This window comes from Symphalangus syndactylus, chromosome 11 (assembly GCF_028878055.3).
Source record: "Symphalangus syndactylus isolate Jambi chromosome 11, NHGRI_mSymSyn1-v2.1_pri, whole genome shotgun sequence".
Classification (NCBI taxonomy): domain Eukaryota; kingdom Metazoa; phylum Chordata; class Mammalia; order Primates; family Hylobatidae; genus Symphalangus; species Symphalangus syndactylus.
Genome location: NC_072433.2, coordinates 35,256,399 through 35,276,358, shown reverse-complemented (window position 1 = coordinate 35,276,358; position 19,960 = coordinate 35,256,399). Strand labels below are relative to the sequence as shown.

General features: G+C 44.0%; 2 protein-coding genes across 15 annotated transcripts in view; one reads left to right on the top strand and one right to left on the bottom strand.

Annotated features, from left to right (window-relative positions):
* Positions 1-501: 501 nt before the first annotated feature.
* Positions 502-4,550, top strand: SETD6 (SET domain containing 6, protein lysine methyltransferase). Of its 2 annotated transcripts, XM_055299300.2 has the most exons (9): positions 502-610; positions 835-924; positions 1,004-1,148; positions 1,239-1,380; positions 1,522-1,716; positions 1,852-1,972; positions 3,096-3,276; positions 3,444-3,586; positions 3,768-4,550. In XM_055299300.2, the coding sequence occupies exons 1-9, from the start codon at positions 584-586 to the stop codon at positions 4,071-4,073; spliced, it is 1,350 nt and encodes a 449-aa protein (XP_055155275.1). In that variant the 5' UTR covers positions 502-583; the 3' UTR covers positions 4,074-4,550. The 2 variants fall into 2 exon arrangements, with proteins under 2 accessions (XP_055155275.1, XP_055155276.1); XM_055299301.2 differs by lacking the exon at positions 835-924 and having other exon boundaries at positions 544-610.
* A 1,174-nt stretch (positions 4,551-5,724) lies between these two features.
* Positions 5,725-19,960, bottom strand: part of CNOT1 (CCR4-NOT transcription complex subunit 1) — a 110,164-nt gene continuing 95,928 nt past the window's right edge. For all 13 annotated transcript variants that reach the window (XM_055299288.2, XM_055299293.2, XM_055299295.2 and 10 more), the window contains 10 exons: positions 19,574-19,822; positions 17,658-17,821; positions 17,384-17,501; positions 15,690-15,791; positions 13,942-14,115; positions 11,387-11,536; positions 10,577-10,757; positions 8,779-8,911; positions 6,215-6,349; positions 5,725-6,068 (listed from right to left, as the gene is read on the bottom strand). In XM_055299288.2, the coding sequence (XP_055155263.1) occupies positions 5,990-6,068; positions 6,215-6,349; positions 8,779-8,911; positions 10,577-10,757; positions 11,387-11,536; positions 13,942-14,115; positions 15,690-15,791; positions 17,384-17,501; positions 17,658-17,821; positions 19,574-19,822 (1,485 nt within the window). In that variant the 3' untranslated portion in view covers positions 5,725-5,989. The remainder of the gene's footprint in view (positions 6,069-6,214; positions 6,350-8,778; positions 8,912-10,576; positions 10,758-11,386; positions 11,537-13,941; positions 14,116-15,689; positions 15,792-17,383; positions 17,502-17,657; positions 17,822-19,573; positions 19,823-19,960) is intronic.

The following is a 19,960-nucleotide window of genomic DNA, read 5'->3' as shown; positions in this document are numbered from 1 at the left end:
AAACCCACCACGTGCGATGCAGTAGATTAAAAACGAGGATGTACTGGCAAATAAGGGCAGAGAGGATCTATTCTAGATCCAGGAGCCCTCTAGGCCACGCCACTCCGAAACACACTCGAAAACTGCTCTGAACGAATACCACCAGTAAAACGGTTCCATGGCCATCGGTAACAAGGGGTCGAGATCAGGAGGTCGCTCGCCGCCCAGTTGCGTCGCTCACTCACCACCGGCCGGCCGCCAGACCCTCGGCTTCCGATCCAGAAACCGTATTTTGTTCTTGCACCCAGACCGCAAGAAGCCTCAGCCCTCGGGGACAGACCAAAGGCCAGGGTTGTACCTGGCTCAGAACCAGGCGCCAAGCGGCACGGGACTCTCCTTCTGCACTCAGACTGCGTGAGTGCAATTGGAGATCCTGGACTCAAGATGTTTTCAGGAGGAACTATTACAGCCCGCGGTAACCCCGGCCACTCTGCAGGGTGGACGCCAAAACAGGCACCACGTGGTTCCGGCGCCGGGGCGGGGCCAGAGACGCCGGAAGTGACCGCGCGGCGCGCCTGCCCGCGGGGAAGAGCGCTCTTAGACCATGGCGACCCAGGCGAAGCGCCCACGGGTGAGTGGCGGGCGCGGGGTCCAGCCTTCTCCTGCGCGTCTCACCCCTCCTCCGCCCGCAGGACCGTCCGCCTGCGCCCCCTCCGCTCCCTCTCGCGGGTCCCGTGCCCCTCCCCGCTCGTCCCCTCCTCCACCCAAAGCCCGTTCTGCGCGCGCGCCGCGGTCTCGCAGTTCCCACCGGGTTCTCTGGCGACCCGGCCTGGTCACTGCGCGCACTTATCTCAGGTGGCGGGGCCCGTGGACGGCGGCGACCCGGATCCTGTGGCCGGCTTCCTGAGCTGGTGCCGGCGGGTGGGGCTGGAGTTGAGTCCCAAGGTGAGCGAGCGAGCGAGCCGGCGGGCGGAGGACCCGCGGCGGGGCGCGGGCTACCCTGACCAGCCCTCCTCCTGCTCAGGTGGCGGTCAGCCGGCAGGGCACGGTGGCTGGCTACGGCATGGTGGCCCGGGAGAGCGTACAGGCCGGAGAACTGCTGTTAGTGGTGCCGCGGGCCGCGCTCCTGTCGCAGCACACCTGCTCCATCGGCGGCCTGCTGGAGCGTGGTAGGCACGGGCGGCGGGCTAGGGCGCTGGGGCGGGGCGGGGCGGGCCCGCGAGGCCGCGCCGGAGCGCTCACACCTGTGTCTCCCTCAGAGCGAGGCGCGCTGCAGAGCCAGTCGGGCTGGGTGCCACTGCTGCTGGCGCTGCTCCACGAGCTGCAGGCCCCGGCCTCACGCTGGAGGCCCTACTTTGCGCTCTGGCCCGAGCTGGGCCGCTTGGAGCACCCGATGTTCTGGTGAGAGCCTTGGGAGGGGTTGGGGAGCGCCTGCACCGTAGCCTGCTGCAAGAAGTTTCCCCGCCTCCCGCCCCTGCACCAGTCCTACCCAGTAAAGTGTGTGAAGGAATGAAGGGAACCTGGCTGTGGGTGTCCCTGCAGGCCAGAGGAGGAGCGCCGGTGCCTGCTGCAGGGCACAGGCGTACCCGAGGCCGTGGAGAAGGATTTGGCCAACATCTGCAGCGAGTACCAGTCCATCGTGCTGCCCTTCATGGAAGCCCACCCCGATCTCTTCAGCCTCAGGGTTCGCTCCCTAGAACTCTACCACCAGCTTGTGGCCCTTGTGATGGCCTACAGGTCAGTGGGTGGGGCCTCTGAGGACGGAACCCTTTTCTTTAGAACTCTATAGAGGGACAAAAGGGGAAAAACAGTGAAATCCATCCCCAGTCCCTCACCCAAGACAGGGCCTTAGCCAGGTTCTGTCAATGGCAGCTTTCAGGAACCACTGGAGGAAGAAGAGGATGAAAAGGAGCCCAACTCCCCCGTGATGGTGCCTGCTGCAGACATACTGAACCACTTAGCCAATCACAATGCCAATCTAGAATACTCTGCGGTGAGTGGAGTTCTTATTGGTGCACTGATTGAGCATAATTCAAGCCATTGTGTCTTAGGCTCCATTCTCTTACTAGTGCTACAAAATGAGTAAGTGAAATCAGCTCTTCCTGTATGTCCTTTTAGTTACTGTAGAATTGTTTGAATGCGAAACATTTTAAAGTCCTCAAAGTAAGTTGTGGTTAATCCTCTGATAAACTATTCTACCATCATTTATTTAGTGCTAGAGTTTGGGTGGTCTGCATAGCCATGCTTCATTCCCTTCTGGCTGATCACATCAGTGAGCCCAGACTGTGTGTGGCTCTGCGGATAGCAGCCTGGAACAGTGATAGCCTCCGTGTTTTGGAGGGATGAGGACATTCACAGGCCAGAGGTCTAAGACGATCCTAGAACTGGTATAAAGCTGTGTTTATACCAGCTCTGTTCTATATAGAAAGTAGCCTGAAAAGATGACACATTTATAGGATCAGAAATTAGTAAGTATGGTTATTTCTTAATCCTTGCCTCCATTTTCCTGTCCCACTTTGATCTGTGAAAGTTTCATTCCCCCCGCCCACCCCCCGAGGAGTCGTCTCGCTGTGTCGCCCAGGCTGGAGTGCAGTGGCCTGATCTCGGTTCACTGCAACTTCCGCCTCCTGGGTTCAAGCAATTCTCCCTGCCTCAGCCTCCCGAGTAGCTGGAATTACATGCCCCTGCCACCATGCCCGGGTAATTTTTGTATTTTTTAGTAGGGACGGGGTTTTGCCATGTTGGCCAGGCTGGTCTTGAACTCCTGATCTCAGGTGATCCACCCACTTTGGCCTCCCAAAGTGCTGGGATTACAGGTGTGAACCACCACGCCCGGCCAAAAATTTCATTTTTAAAGCTAGCAACTTTTTAAGTGCTGAAGAGGACTGTGCAGAAATCCACCCAGTTAAAACATGAAGCTGGCCTTTTAAAGTTAGCCTAACCCTTTTTTGTTTCACAGTTTAGGGTCTAACAGGAACTAAAGGTAGAACTTTGGTAGTTAACAGCATCAGTCCCATGGCTGAACTACACCTGCTGAAGGCTCTTCTTAAGTGGAAATAATCTTCATGGGGCTGGCCCGTGAAAGGCATGGCCCCAGCTTCTCCCTTTCACCTCAGAATTGTCTTCGGATGGTAGCCACTCAGCCCATTCCTAAAGGCCATGAGATTTTCAACACTTATGGGCAAATGGCTAACTGGCAACTGATTCATATGTACGGTTTTGTTGAACCATATCCTGACAACACAGATGACACAGCTGACATTCAGATGGTGACAGTTCGTGAGGCAGCATTACAGGGTGAGTGTATCATTAACTCAATAATTTGACACTGATGGTGTGTCTGTACCCACGCCTCAGGTTAAACAGCTTTGCTAAATAGCAGTTGACTTTGTAGACTGGGTGGTAGACTAAAGAAATGAACCCTTGGGTGTACTGAGACTTTCACATTGCTATTTCATCTACAGGAACAAAAACTGAAGCTGAAAGGCTCCTAGTGTATGAGCGCTGGGATTTCCTATGCAAACTGGAGATGGTAGGGGAAGAGGGAGCCTTTGTGATAGGGAGGGAGGAGGTGCTGACTGAAGAGGAGCTGACCACCACACTAAAGGTAAAGGGCTGAAAATGGCCACTTAATGCTGATAATCTAAATATTTAAAGCAAAATAGCTAGAAGATGAGAGAGGAAATGTGGGATTTTTAATAAATGCTAAGATAGGTTTAGTCTCCTGAATCATTTCAGAAGTACAAAAGTAGTATATCCTAATTAAAGAGCTCTGTGGTTGCTTCTAGGTACTGTGCATGCCTGCTGAGGAGTTCAGAGAGCTTAAAGACCAGGATGGAGGGGGAGATGATAAAAGGGAAGAGGGCAGCCTGATGATCACAGATATTCCCAAGCTCAAACCATCGTGGAGACAGCTGCTTCGAAGCAGTGTTCTACTGACTTTGCAGACCTATGCCACAGACTTAAAAACTGACCAAGGTTTACTCAGTAATAAGGAAGTCTATGCCAAACTCAGCTGGAGGGAACAGCAAGCCTTACAGGTTCGCTATGGTCAGAAGATGATCTTACATCAGTTGTTGGAACTGACAAGTTAGCAGTTTCCCTGTTCCCTGAAGGAACAGCAGTAAGAACTTTATTTTAAGCTAATACTCATTGATGTTTGAAAAAGAGGAAAATTGGGCATCTTTTTCTTATTAAACACCAAGAGGAAAAGTAGCAAAGGTGGTGTGCTAGGATTAACTGAGGTAAGGGTGATGTGTTTTAGGATTGAGAACAGCAGACTTGGGAATCACTGCTAATTGTTACTTAAAGCATGTTACAGCTATTTTGTTCCCAGTTTTAACCAAAGCCAGTGGAAATATGGTAGTAATAGGTCTTGTTGTGTTTCACCATTTAATAACAGACTTCGGAGGTAGACCCTGGTTTAAATCCAAGTCTAGTTTCAGGAAGTCACTTACCCTTTATTTAAAAGACTGGATTTAATAAGCTGTCTAACTGGCACTCGATCAGTTACCCGAAGTTCAATCTAGATGGCACAAACCACCCCTCAGGGAATAAACCCTAAGACATCACTCAAGGAGGACTTCAGTTATTTAATTTTGAACTGTTTTGTGCTCTCTGGCCATAAAACATTGGCCGTAAAACTTGACAGTCATGATAGGTAAGGCAAATTTTAAATGGGTTAAGTTTTAAAATAGTTATCTACTCATTTTCTTTTAAAAAAAAAAACAAAAAACCTGGGGGTAAAGGATATTAAAACTGGGCATTTAAAACTCAGCTTAACCAGATAAACCTGCTCCAGCAATTTTCCAGTGTTGAAATAGGAAGAAAAATACAATTTCCTTAAACATGCCAGCTTTAGTAGTGGGAATGACCTATCATTCAGCAAGAGGTTGGTGGTTCCCCATGGCCCCAAGGTCTGCAAGGCCAGATTGTCCACTTTTCCTCCTCACCACCAGCACTGGCTGCTGCTACTGAGAAAGGCACAGTGGACTCGTGTGTGTCATGACTTTAATGGTTAGCTACAGTATGCATACACATACAAGAAGTAGGAGCTGAAGCCCGGGAAAAGGCTACAAAATACAACACAGGGACCAATACATTTGCAAAACATTCAAAATCCTTATAAAAGGGGCTGTATTGGTCCTTTCAACTTTTTGTCATTATTCAGCTTGACCTGTATGGCCATTCAGTGGGGTAATGGGGGAGAACAATTGGGGGAGAACAATTAATGAGATTTAGTTCCCTTTCCTATATTCCCACTGTTTTTAAGTTTCAGGAGAGGATTGTGGGGGTGAGGGTAGGAGGTGGGCTTTAGGCCTGGTCTGGTTTCCCTTTATATAAAGAGCTGACCCCCATCTCACGCGGCTGAGGTGTATAATCCCCAAAAGAAATAAGATGGTGCAAATGCAGTCAGCTTTGGAATACGTTTGGGTAGAGACAAAACAGAAACTCATGGGATTCCAATAGTGAGCCCTTCCCATGTTCCTGGGCATATCCAATTCTAGCACATCCACATTTTTAATAACAGTGATTTTCAAGGTCCCCTGTCCACATTAAAAAAATAAGTTACACAATATTCAAACTGGCTTTTTGCCATTCTTTGGGACACCAGGAATGTCAGAAGACATGGAGCTATGCCCTCAGACAAGTGCATGGCATCAGCTGCCTCTTTATTACAAGGTACCAGTTTATGTACTTGCCTTGGACACAGCTTGCACAAAGCCAAGAAGTTCCAGACAAAGGTTTTCTCTTTCATGTATTTACATAAGTTCAAAATGATATTCACAGCATCTTCTAAATTTTGGCCAAGAGTCAAAAAAATGCATTTAAACTTTGGAACGTGCCCACATAAGACAGGAGGCTGATCCCAACAGTAGTTGGGGCAGATACCCGCAAACCAAAGGGCTGGGAAAGTCAGGAAGAGCTGAAAGGATTCTTCAGTCAGTTTATGAACTCGGTGCAGTGAGACCTCTAGACTGACACACGTACAACAGAGATGCAGTTTCGTCTAACTGGCACCTGTCCCTTCCATTACTTGCTGGGCCTGCTTCTGTCCCATGCAGCACTGTGCGACCGACTGGAATAACCTGAAGGATGAAGACAGTTACAAATCTGTGATTAAAGAGGAGGCCTAACAATACCTTGCATCTCATTCAGCTGACCCAACATAGAGACAAACGGTTTTCAGTCTCCAGTCTCATTCCTCGACAATTAAAAATTACTTTGAACTCACTTTTCGATTTCTGGGGCACAGTGTACAAATTCATGGTTCCAGAACTTAAATGCTGGGTTTTTAATCAGCTCAATGAAGGTAATAAGAAGACCCCAAGGATGTGGCCTATTTACAATCAACCGTTCCAAGAGAACTCTGGAAAAAGGGAGAAAGAGCTAGTTAATGCAGAGAAGCATACAAATTCATGATTATTCTTCCATTACCTTTTTTTTAACTTCTCCCTGATTATTGAACCACATGCAAAAGTTTTCACCTTTAATAAAGACAGGTGGATTAATATACTCCAAACAGCACGGGTTGGAATACCTGGGTTTGAACCCTGCTCTTAGCCCTAGAAGACTAAGTATTAATGTAAAGTGCAGATAATGGTATCTACCTCACAGCTGTTCAGGATAAGGGGTGATGGGGAAGAGGAAGTCACATAAAGCCCAGAGAGTACATGGCACACAAAGTTAGTACAGAAAGTAGTAATTTCCAGAATGAGCTCCCAGGCTGGGCACAGTGGCTCATGCCTGTAATCCAGCACTTTGGGAGGCCGAGGCAGGTGGATCACCTGAGGTCAGGAGTTCGAGACCAGCCTGGCCAACATGGTGAAACCCTGTCTCTGCTACAAATATAAAAATTAGACACGGCCACATGCCTGTAATCCCAGCAGTTGGACACTGAGGCAGGAGAATCGTTTGAACCCGGTAGGTGGAGGTTGCGGTGAGCCGAGATCATGCCACTGCACTCCAGCCTGGGCAACAGTGAGACCCTGTCTCAAACAGATAAATAAGCAAGCTCACTCTCAATGAAAAGTAAGGAAATGGAAAATAAGAATTAAGAATTCTAACACTGCAGGCTGGGCACGGTGGCTCACGCCTGTAATCCCAGCATTCTGGGAGGCCAAGACGGGTGGATCACGAGGTCAGGAGTTCAAGACCAGCCTGGCCAAGATGGTGAAACCCCGTCTCTACTAAAAATACAAAAAATTAGCCGGACGTGGTGGCGGGTGCCTGTAATCCCAGCTACTCGGGAGGCTGGGGCAGAGAATTGCTTGAACCCAGGAGGCAGAGGTTGTAGTGAGCCGACATTGAGCCACTGCACTCCAGCCTGGGCAGCAAAGTGAGACTCTATCTCCAAAAAAAAAAAAAAAAAAAAAAAAAGCTAACATTGCTAGTTCACATGTAAACTGGGTAAAAATTTTTCTGAATGCCAGTAAGTATTGCGTATTGCCTTAACTTTATATCCTTTCACATACCAACTGTACATGAAACATAACAAAGATTACAAGTCCAAGGAGACTTACTGCAGCTTTATATAAACAAAATGGAACATCATCATCTAAGCATCCAATAAGATTAATTTTAGTACACAAATCAAAGGAATACCATATTTAGCACCATAGGTACTATTAGGCAAATGAGCAAGTTATAAGAGTCTGGCCCAATTTTTGAAGTGTGTATATCACAATCTCTCTAATGCTACATGTAGTCTAGGCAGTCTGGCAACAGATTCCTAACTATTGTTAGGAAAATGCAAGTATGATCCTGTTATTGCTACTGCTTTCAACCCAGAGGTAATGAGGAAAAGTCCAAGTTCCTTAACATAGTCTTCATAGGCCTGCATGATTTAGGACCAGTTATCACCACCACCTCAGAGAAACTCCTGACCTTTAATCAAAATGTGCCTTGTAGTGAACTACTTTTCATTTAAGCCATGATTGCGATTTATAATTCCCTACTTGTGATACATGTCCATCAGAATGAGTATTAAGAGGGCAGGAACCATCCATTTTGCTCACAATTGTATCCCACATTTAACACATTATTGGACATGTAAAAGATTTTCACTGAAGGCCGGGTGCGGTGGCTCACACCTGTAATTCCAGCACTTTGGGAGGCTGAGGTGGGTGGATCACTTGAGGTCAGGAGTTCAAGACCAGCCTGGCCAACATGGTGAAACCCCATCTCTACTAAAATACAAAAATTAGCTGGGCGTGGTGGCAGGCACCTGTAATCCCAGCTACTTGAGAGGCTAAGGCACGAGAATTGCTTGAACCTGGGAGGCGGAGGTTGCAGTGAGCCAAGATGGCGCCACTGTACTCCAGACTGAGTGACAGAGCAACACTCCCGTCTCAAAAAAAAAACAAAACCAACCAAACGGATTTGCACTGAACACTGAAAGCACAGAGAAAAGGAAAAAAAAAAGATGAAAGGAACGAGACCCTTTTGAAGCATTTAAAAAATAAGCTGTTCTCGGCTGGGCGCAGTGGCTCACGCCTGTAATCCCAGCCCTTTGGGAGGCCGAGGCGGGTGGATCACGAGGTCAGGAGATCGAGACTATCCTGGCTAACACGGTGAAACCCCATCTCTACTAAAAAAATACAAAAAAATTAGCTAGGCGTGGTGGCGGGTGCCTGTAGTCCCAGCTACTCGGGAGGCTGAGGCAGGAGAATGGCGGGAACCCAGGAGGTGGAGCTTGCAGTGAGCCAAGATCACACCACTGCACTCCAGCCTGGGCGACAGAGCGAGACTCCGTCTCAAAAATAAAATAAAATAAAATAAAATAAGCTGCTCTCTTACCTTGTGATCTGTTCTTGGATGGCTTCCGTATTGGCCTCTGCAAAAAGGTACAGCATGGTGCAACTGAAGTAGTGAGTGTGGCTATTTGGGTACCGGAGCTGATTTGCAATTGCATTCAAAAAGAGATAGCGACCTAGAAATTAAGAAACCTTGACTTAGGACTTAGTCTGAAAGGCCAACATGGGAAGACAGTTCTAACTGGCTAGGGTTTGGGTTTCTGACAGAGGCTTTCAAATTAATCTCTAGTTTAAAGCAGTGGTTCTCAGGACCCCAAAGAGTTCTCATTTCTGTGGGTTTTATTTCAGTATTTTCCACATTAGAAATTAGATTTTAAAAATATTTATTCATTTTTAAAAACAGACCCACTATATGCTAATATAAGAAACATGAACTATTTTCTGGTGACACTCATCACTAAGTCTTTCTACATTTTGCAGATCTCTTAAGTCTTGCTTAATGAAAGACAGCTGGATTCTCATTCTGCTTCTGTGTTCAACTTGTTACAGTATATTTCATGTAACCTCTGAGAAATTCAACTGTACACTCATGACAGAATAGACCCAAAAATGTAAATGTCTTATGATGAAAACAGTTTTGGGCCAGGCATGGTGGCTCACGCCTGTAATCCCAGCACTTTGGGAGGCTGAGGCAAGTGGATCACTTGAGGTCAGGGGTTCAAGACTAGCGTAGCCAACATGGTGAAACCCCGTCTCTACTAAAAATACAAAAAATTTAGCTGGGCATGGTGGCGTGTGCCTGTAATCCCAGCTCCTCGGGAGGCTGAGGCGGGAGAATCGCTTGAACCCTTGAGGCAGAAGTTATGGTGAGCCGATATTGCGCCACTGCCTTCCAGCCTGGGTGAGAGAGCAAGACTCTATCGCAAAAAAAAAAAGGTTTTGACCTCACAGCCCTCCTAAAAAGGTCTTGACACCCTAAGAGTACCCAGCCCACATTTTGATTAGTCTAAACTACATTGGAGTAAGTATTATCTTAATTGGGTTTGGTTGTTTGCCTCTGCTTGACATTACTCGTGTTTGTGAGTCTGACACAGTGACACGTTTCTCTAAAGGCTGCCGTCCTTTTATTGCCGAGCTCTTGGACGTGATGGTATTCAATTTTGTGATATCTTGAATTTAAGCTGTCTTAAATCCATCCCACATATAGGCATGCAGCATATATGCAACATTAATTCATCTCTCGAGAATCAATAGCCAAGTTAAAGAGTAGTGTCCCCCTAAAATATATGTATGCAAAACTGGACAGGACTATACAACTAGTTAGCACCTAACTGGGGTCTCTATTATATAAGATAAATATAGAGGACCAAAAGAAATGTAGCTCAAGCAGAAAAGCTGCAGCCTGCAACAGGAGTTATACTGTGAGCTTTCTGCAGAACAGTAGAGTCCTATTCATTAATCTTTATACACGAACATTTAACAAGATGCCTGCCAAACAGGCACCAATAAAAATGCTTATATAAGGCAGCCTAACAAAACAATGTAACGAGGCTATGTTTAAAGGGACTTTAAGTTTATTTTCACACTAAAAAACTTCAGTCACATACACCAAAACTGATACTGCACGATTCTGGGTAATTCTTTCCTTTATGCTTTTTTGGATTTTCTGCACTGAGCAGATAATGTCCAATTAAAGATAAAATAATCGGCTAGACCTGTGAATAAATATACTGACAGAACATTCCTTCACTATTGTGGCTTGAAGCATTTTTATTTTTGTGATCAGATTGTAGCAAAAAGCACAGAGAACGCTACTCTGAAAACTGGCAGGCTTCACTCACCCTCAGTGTCCAAGTCCACAGCCAAATTCTGGAAGATATCCATGTGTGCTGAGTGAGTGATGGTGCTCATTGAAGGTGTGCTGCCCTTGTTGTGGATGTGCGCAATGGCCTGAGTCCCGACATAGAGCACCAGTGCATTGATGAGCTGGAGGTTGTAGCGATTCCCAGGTTCATTGGATACCTTAAAATGAGCAAAACAGAACTCCTTATGCTTACTCCTGCAGAGGACCAATTCTAGCACCAGTATTTCTAAACCCTTCTTACACCTTCATGGAAAGGCCAAACATTTATTGTGATTCACTTGCTTGAATTCGTGAGGTTATTTACCAAATACACAGATGCTCCAAAGGTGGTTGTATCAATAAGAGAAATGTGATTTCCCTCAGGAAGCCAAAGCTCAAGGCACAGCTCTAAAGTAAAGTTTATAAAATCAAAATATGCACCGTGCCAATTAAAGATTTGGAGAGAAAGTTGTAGTTGCATGGCATATACAGATTGTAAATATATAACTTTCCAAAATATCCTATAGAGAAATGTAAATCAGCATCCAGGTATTTAGAAAAATCCTAGGAGTACCAACAGCTAATGACTGTCTGTGGTCTACTCTTATAGGGCCGTCTTGTCCAAAGCTGTAGCAAAATATCACTAATGAAATGAACTAGTAAAATACATAAATCCAGTTAATCAACCTCACCCAATTGATGGAAATGACAATAAAAGACTAACTCCCAAATGGACCACACACAGGACCATACATAGAAAGTGCTTTATATGGAAGACATAGCTGAGTTTTAAGCCAAACCAATTAACCTGTAGGTTGCTGCGCAGATCAGACAGAAAAGTGACTGGTGATCGAGTTTTAAGATAGGAATCCAAATCCTTTTTGAACTGAGGTGGCATTACTCCAGTGAAATTGGTGAGAATCCGGGGAGCAATGTTAATTTCACTCAACATGTCCACCTGCCACAGATAAAATCAAGAATCACAAGCACAGTCATTTTTATTAGTAAATTACATCTATGCTAAAAAGTACTGGGACTGTTTTTCTAAAACTATATACACTATAAATGCCTTGAAGAGCACAGCTGCCACATTTTATTATTTTAATCAGTCTTTCTTTCTTTAGATGAATCTTGGTAAAAAATGATAAAAATTTCTCACTCTGTAATGTATTTCCTTCCCAGAGGCAAGACACCTTTTGGGCAAAGGTCTAATTTGCACAACTAACTGATTTTTCCTGGACTTGGATTTCAAAATAATAATCCGGAATAAGATTCCTCACTCACCAAGAGTCTTTGAAAAGAAGCCCCAGCAAGACCAGACATCACACTTACTCCTTTAAAAAAAAAAAAAAAAAAAAAAAAAAAAAAAAAAAAAAAAAATGAAGCCGGGCGCAATGGCTCACACCTGTAAACCCAGCACTTTGGGAGGCCGAGGCAGGCGGATCACCTGAGGTTGGGAGTTCAAGACCACTCTGACCAACATGGAGAAACCCCATCTCTACTAAAAATACAAAATTAGCTGGGTGTGGTACCTGTAATCCCAGCTGCTCAGGAGGCTGAGGCAGGAGAATCGCTTGAACCCAGGAGGCGGAGGTTGCAGTGAGCCAGAGATCGCGCCATTGCACTCCAGACTGGGCAACAAGAACGAAACTCCGTCTCAAAAAATAAAAAATAAAAAAATAAAAAATAAAAAATGCATGTGTCAGAAAGAGTAGAGACTACATTTAAACTATAGCTGGGCACTTCTAGTGGTGTGCACCTCTAGTCGCAGCTACTCTGGAGGCTAAGGCAGGAGGACGGCTTGAGCACAGGAGCCTGAGGCTGAAGTGCACTATGTTCACACCTGTGAATAGTCACTGCCCTTCAGCCTGGGCAACACAATAAGACCCCCATCTCTTAAACTATAGTAGCCATGTCAGGGTGGTGAGATTTTAAGTGGTCCTCTCTCTCCTTTATTCCAACAACTTAAAAAAATACAGTGGGTTCTCCATACCCTTAGGTTCCATATCTAATTAACCTCAAATCGAAAAGATGGGGGGTGAAGGTATAGGTAGATGATGGGGTCAATAAAAAATAAAACCACAATAAAGGCCGGGTGCAGTGGCTCAGGCCTGTAATCCCAGCACTTTGGGAGGCCAAGGCAGGCAGATCGTGAGGTGAGGAGTTTGAGACCAGCCTGGCCAACTAGTGAAACCCCGTTTTTTGTAAAAACAAAGAAAAACTCGTTTTTTGTAAAAATACAAAAAAAAATTAGCCGGGCATGGTGGTGGGCACCTGTAGTACCAGCTACTTCGGAGGTGAGGCAGGAGAATCACTGGACCCCAGGAGGCAGAAGTTGCAGTGAGCCGAGATTGCACCACTGCACTCCAGCCTGGGTGACAGAGTGAGACTCCGTCTCAAAAATAAATAAATAAATAAATACAAATTAATAATAATAATACAACAATAAAAAACACAAATTTTAAAGTTATTAGTATAGTTTAAAATAGTTATTTCCATAATAGCATTACACTACATTAGGTATCATAAGCAATACAGATGTCATTTAAGGGGATATGCAAAGGTTATATGTCACTTTACATACAGGACTTAAGCATATTTAAAATTCAGTGTCCCAGTGGGTCCTAGAACCAATCCTCCAAGAATAGCAAGGGACCAAGGAACAACTGCACAAGCGCACAGACACACAAAACTGTGAAATACGGAGACTATGGCAGGGCGCGGTGGCTCACACCTGTAATCCCAGCACTTTGGGAGGCTGAGGCAGGAAGATTACTTGAGGTGAGGAGCTCAAAACCAACCTGGCCAACATGGCGAAACCCCATCTCTACTAAACACATACAAAAAGTTAGCCAGGCGTGGTGGAACGTGCCTGTAATCCCAGCTACTTGGGAGACTGGGGCGGGATAATAGCTTGAACCAGCGAAGGGGAGGTTGCAGTAAGCCGAGACTGCACCACTGCACTCCAGCCTGGGTCACAGAGTAAGACTCTGCCTCAAAAAAAGAAAAAGATTACAAAGGTCTGTTTGTTCTGCAGTTCTTTGCCATGATGGGGCACACCCAGCAAATGATTGCCCCAACACCTAAGCTGTGGTTCTGTAAATAGAGCTAAATTTAATATCAAAATTAATAAGAAAACTAGCAACTAGAAAAATGCTGTGAACCAATATTCACCAGCAACAGCAATAGCAACAATATCATATCCTATATCAGGCTTAATAACATTATTATTTCCTTTAAAGAGTACCCTTAACTAACAGTGTGCATGTTATGTTGGGTAGGGAAGTGTTGAACAGTCTACTTATCAGAGAAAGGACTGAAATATTAAGACATAAGTTTTCCTTTAACTAGTTGGAACCTTACCTTTAGATTAGGAGTGAATGGGTCGGGGAGCCTCATGTTTCTTGGAAAGGCACTCAAGATCAAATTTCTTAACTGGATACAATTAGGTGGGATCACATCACAGAACCCATAATGGTAATCACAAAGGAACTCTGGGAAATCATGCAAAAGAACCAGCAGCACTCTTAAAGTGCCCTATTTTTAAAAAACAAGAAAAATATTTCCACACTAAGGAAAATGCAGTAACGTTTTCCTATTATAACTTAAGCCCCCCACCCCCCCAAAATAATAAAGTATACTTTAGTAACATTTCTTAAAAAGTTTTAGGCTTTAATTAACATTATCACAGATGATTTATCAAATATTTCCATTTAGGTATCATGAAAAACTAGGCATCAAGAGTTTACAGGCTGAAATGAATATGCTAGAAGAGGAGACTGGACAAAAAATAAAGATACAATGATGTAAGCATCTATCTCCAGAAGCTAAAAAAAAAAAAGAACTAATGAAAACCAAAGAAAGTAGAGTAAAAGCATATAATAAATTTTTTAAAGTACTGAAAAGGGAGAAAATCAAGGCCCAAGTTAGTTATTAGAAAAAATAAATTGATAAACCCTAACCAAGGCTGACAGAGAAAACAAAAATTATTAATGTCAGGAATGACATTACAGATCCTACAGTCATAAAAAATAGTTTCAGAACATTAAACGATTTTATGCTCATAAATCTGACAATTCAGATAGGTGGAAAATAGAACACCTTAGCACATTGAGACATGCAAAGATTTCCTACACAAGTCACAAAAAGCAACTTTTAATAAAAGTTTAAAAATCTGCAATTTTGACTACAATAAATCTTAAAGCTTCTGATCCTCAAAAGACACCTCCCCCTTCCTTTAAGGGAGTAAAAGGGCAAGCTGTGAGAGTGGGAGATGTTTGAATATATAGTAACAAAGGGCTTGTATTTAAAACATATAAAGAATTATTTAATAAATAAAAATACAAACAACAGCCAAAAGACTGGAAGAGGAGCATCACAAAAATGTGATATCCATGGCTGATCTACACATGAAAACCTCATTAAGAAATCATCAAGAAGGCTGGGTGCAGTGGCTCACGCCTGTAATCCCAGCACTTCAGGAGGCTGAGGCGGACTGATCACTTAAGGTCAGGAGTTTGAGACGAGCGTAGCCAATGTGATGAGATCCCCCATGTCTACTAAAAATACAAAAAATTAGCCAGGCGTGGTGGCACATGCCTGTAGTCTCTGCTACTAGGGAGACTGAGGCACAAGAATCACTTGAACCTGGGAGGCAGAGGTTGCAGTAAGCTGAGCACGCCACTGCACTACAGCCTGGCTTTCAGAGTGAGACACTGTCTCAAAAAAAAAAAAAAAAAAAAAAGATAAATCACCAACAAAATTAAATCCACAATGAGATCTCACAGTACAACTGCCAAAATGGCTAAAATGAAAAACAGATAATACCAGGTATGGCAAGATGAAGATGTGGGAAAACCAGTAACTCCTCTGTGCTGTTTAAAAGTGTAAACTGGTACAAACGCTTTGTAAAACTGTAGTATCTTCTACAGCTGAACATACACAAACACTGTACAATTTGGGTGCTGGTTATGCAAGTACACTTGATTTTTTACACTTTTCTGAATGTATGTCATGCCTCAAAGGCTTAACAAAAAAAGGCCTCAGATTCCTAAAGTGTATTTTCTTAAGATCTCAGTTATTTTAATTTATAATAAGTCCAAGTTAATTACCTTGTAGAGGATTTGCATAGGTTTGGTGAGTTCCACATTTCTAAGGAAAGGCGCTAAATATTTGAATAAATCAATCAGTAGCTGTGCATACATAGGCCACCCCTGAAAGAAAGAAATGTACATGAGTCATAATTATACTCAGCTGTTTTTCAGCCACTACAAGTCGCCTAAGCAGCTACACTGACTTATCTTCTTCATGCTAATATAAGTAGAGAATACTAATGTTAAGTACCTCTACTAAAGACTGGCATTAAAGGCCAGGCACAGTGGTTGACAACTGTAATCCCAGCACTCTGGGAGGCCAAGGCCGGTGGATCACTTCAAGTCAGGAGTTCAAGACCAGCCTGGCCAACATGTTGAAATCCTGTCTCAACTAAAAATACAAAAAAATTAGCCAGGCGAGGTGGTGGGCGCCTGTAATCCCAGCTACTCCAGAGGCTGAGGCCCGAGAATTGCTTCAACCCGGGAGGCAGGGGTTGCAGTGAGCCGAGGTCGCAGCACTGCACTCCAGCCTGGACAAGAGCAAAACTCCGTCTCAAAAAAAAGAAAAAAGATTGGCATTAAAAAGATTAAAAAGGATCAAGTTATTATGGAGATAGTGGGAAATAATATTTGAAAAAAAACTGGCTCCAGAGATTTCAAGACATAATGGTCCCTGTGTACCTGTAGCAAAATTTAAAAAGGGAGAGGAGTAAACTTCTGATAGAACACAAAACACTCAACTGCAGAAACTTACAACTAGAAATGTGTTTTCTTAATTCCTTATTAAGTCTCAGCCATTTCCTTTCTCTCTTCCAACTCCTCAACTCTTCGCAAATAACCTTGTTGAGTCCATGGCATGAATTCTCTACTTTCAGCCAATATCAGCCTGCTCACCCTCCCCCAACTATACCAATTATGTTCAATCAATTCTTGGATAATTGTATTTAATATGTTGTGTTCCTTCCTCCTAGAATGCCCTTCTCCGCCAAACAAAACTTCATTTAAGAGCTATTTCACCTTCTTTGTCAAGTTCACTCCATTACATAGCAGTCACATTTCTTCTGATCTGAGGGGCCAAAGAATGGTACTTTCTGCAGTACTCATTTGCCAATTTAATTCCAAGATGGGAGGAAAAAAACTTATCATGTTAACTGTGTTGTATTACCAATTAGATAAAGAACTCTTAAATAGAACTTGATCATAATCCTTCAAAATAACATAGCCCAGTAGTCCTCAACCTTAGTTTGAGAGCCTTCAGCATTTAAAGTGAGTCTGTAAAACCAACAAGCTCCAGAGCCCTGTTACCCAGAGATTTATTCAGATGTTTGAGGGCACACATAGATTTCAGCTTTAAAAACAACACCCTTACCCCCCAAAAAAACCCTTAACTGACAAATATGTAAAATAAATCATTCCTATGTATAAAGAAGCAAAACATTTTAAAAGAAAGGAAAAAACAATAAAAAAAACTTGAGAGACTGACACAGGTGGCCCACAACTGAGTTGAAGCAGCAACACCTAATCACTGAGGAATGGCTTTCAGGCAGAGGCAGTCAAGCACTTGACTTGAGTGAACACTAAATAGCATTCCCAACTAAGTTTGGAAGAAGTACAATTACTACTAAATGACTAACAGAAATATATAGGCAATGCTAATAAATAAGCCCAGGTAGTTATAGTCTTCATCTACAGGAGATAAACTGCAGCCACACCTTCTGCTGTGGCGTATGTGCCAGCATTCTTGCAATAAATATCCGATGGGAAATCAGTTCAAGCCAGGCATATACAAAGCCAGGAGCTTTGGTAGGCCTCAAGATGTGGAATGTATTGCTGAAAGAAGAAAAACCTCAGTCAGAAGCACAGTCCAACTTAAATACAGTGAACAGCACATGAATGTAGGCTCAAAATGCTCAAGAGTTCTACTCCCAAAATTTTACTACATTAATCCAGCAAACCTTGACACAAAATCACAAACACAATACTCACCAGAAAGCTGTAAGTGTCTGGAAATTAATGGTTTCCAACACATGTTCAGGTGCATTGAGTTCCAAGAGAAGCATGATAAAAATTCGATGGTAGGGAAGCTGCTGAAATTCACTCTGACGAACATCATGATCCTGAAGGAGAACTCCCACTACTATACCAAGGACCTACATAAAACACAAATCAGAGCTTGTAAATCATTCAGATAATCCACTCACCACTTTGATGTCATGCTTTTTAAACTTTGCATTCTTAAACCCAACATTAAAGGAAAGCATATATACAATTTGAATACAAAATTACATGCTGGCAGCCGATAGGGCCATAAATTGGTCTGACTCCGCCTTTAGTGTTTTGTGTTTCTTTGAATTTCAACATCCTTGGACCACACCTGAATATTCTCCACAAATGCCCAATGGTTTTTCTTCAGCTCTAGAAATCAGCAAAACCCCTCACATTTCACCATGTTAACACAATAGAACAATCTAATTTGTCTGGTCTGACATGAAGCTGACATGTGGGAATGACTTACGCCTGTCTTGGCATTTAGTAGGCAGGGGCCAGGAAAGCTGTTAGGCTGCAGAGATCCCATTCCACTTGACTTGCCCACTGAACAGTGAGGGGCTTGAAGAACACATCTCTAATTTCCCAAATCCAAAATCAAAGTCCATTTTTACACATATTTTTGCACTGTTTTAACATTCAAATTTCTAGGAACTCCACTGTGTAAATCAAGCCAATGACTAATATCACTCATGTACTTGAATTGCCAATCTATCAGCAGGGGGCACTTCTAGCCACCCACTCACAGGGATTCTGTGTATGGGGCAAATTCATACTACCAAGCATTAACATACTGAAATACATTATGGTCTCTTTTTTGTATTTCGGTTAAGGCACTATATTCTAAGACTGAGCGGGTATGTTTACATATTATTTACAAATTTAATTTCAGGACAGAAAAGAGGCATTAACAAAATGTTTCGGGGAACGGTTGGCCTCAATAGGGTTAAGAACCACTTATGTGGCCAGGCATGATGGCTCATGCCTGTAATCCCAGCACTTTCGGAAGTCGAGGCAGGCGGGTCACTTGAGGGACCCAATAGGGTTAAGAACCACTGATGTGACCGGGCTCGGTGGCTCACGCCTATAATCCCAGCACTTTGGGAGGCTGAGGCGGGCGGATCATGAGGTCGGGAGATCGAGACCATCCTGGCTAACACGGTGAAACCCTGTCTCTACTAAAAATACAAAAAATTAGCCAGGCACAGTGGTGGGTGCCTGTAGTCCCAGCTACTCGGGAGGCTGAGGCAGGAGAATGGCGTGAATCCGGGAGGCAGAGCTTGCAGTGAGCCGAGGTCCTGCCACTGTACTCCAGCCTGGGTGACAGAGTGAGACTCCGTCTCAAAACAACATAAAACAAAAAATACAAAAAAAATTAGCCAGGCATGGTAGCGAGTGCCTGTAGTCCCAGCTACTCACGAGGCTGAGGTAGAATGGTGTGAACCTAGGAGGCGGAGTTTGCAGTGAGACGAGATTGCACCACTGCACTCCAGCCTGGGTGACAGAGCGAGTCTCTGTCTCAAAGAAACCACTGATGAGGCCGGGCATGGTGGTTCATGCCTGTAATCCCAGCACTATGGGAAGCCAAGGCAGGTGGATCACTCGAGGCCAGAAGTTTGAGACCAGCTTGGGCAACATGGTAAGACTCTACTAAAAACAGAAAAGCTTCAGGCATCGTGGCTCATGCCTGTATTCCCAGCTACTTCGGAGACACTCCAGCCTGGGTGGCAGAGTGAGACTCTCTCAAAATAAACAATATAAAAATAAATAAATAAATAAATAAATAAATAAATAAATAAATAAATAAAACACCCCACTGATGTAGACCAAGACTAAGGCAACAAAGGATTTCAGACCTTGTTCAGCAGATTAATCTTTGTGACAGTGTTGGTGGCCTCCCCTGAGTGTTTCACGAGCAGTGCAATGAGTCGAACAAAGGCATCCAGGTTGTGATAGCACTTGGCTCGGATCATGGTGGGATTAGCAGCAGGATTGTGCTGCTGCTCTGCCTGTGCACGGTAACTGATTTCAACACACATTTCAGTACACAGACGAAAGAACCTTGTTATGAGATCATCGGTCTTCAGTATTCCTTGCTGGTGCATCTACCACGGGAACAAAAAATAAAGACAAATGAGATAACACACAAATAAACTTCATATACCTTTAATTTTCAGGCTTAAGAGATATTCTCATTTGTTCCTACTGTCATATTTCTAATTCTTACATTGTAATAAATGTAT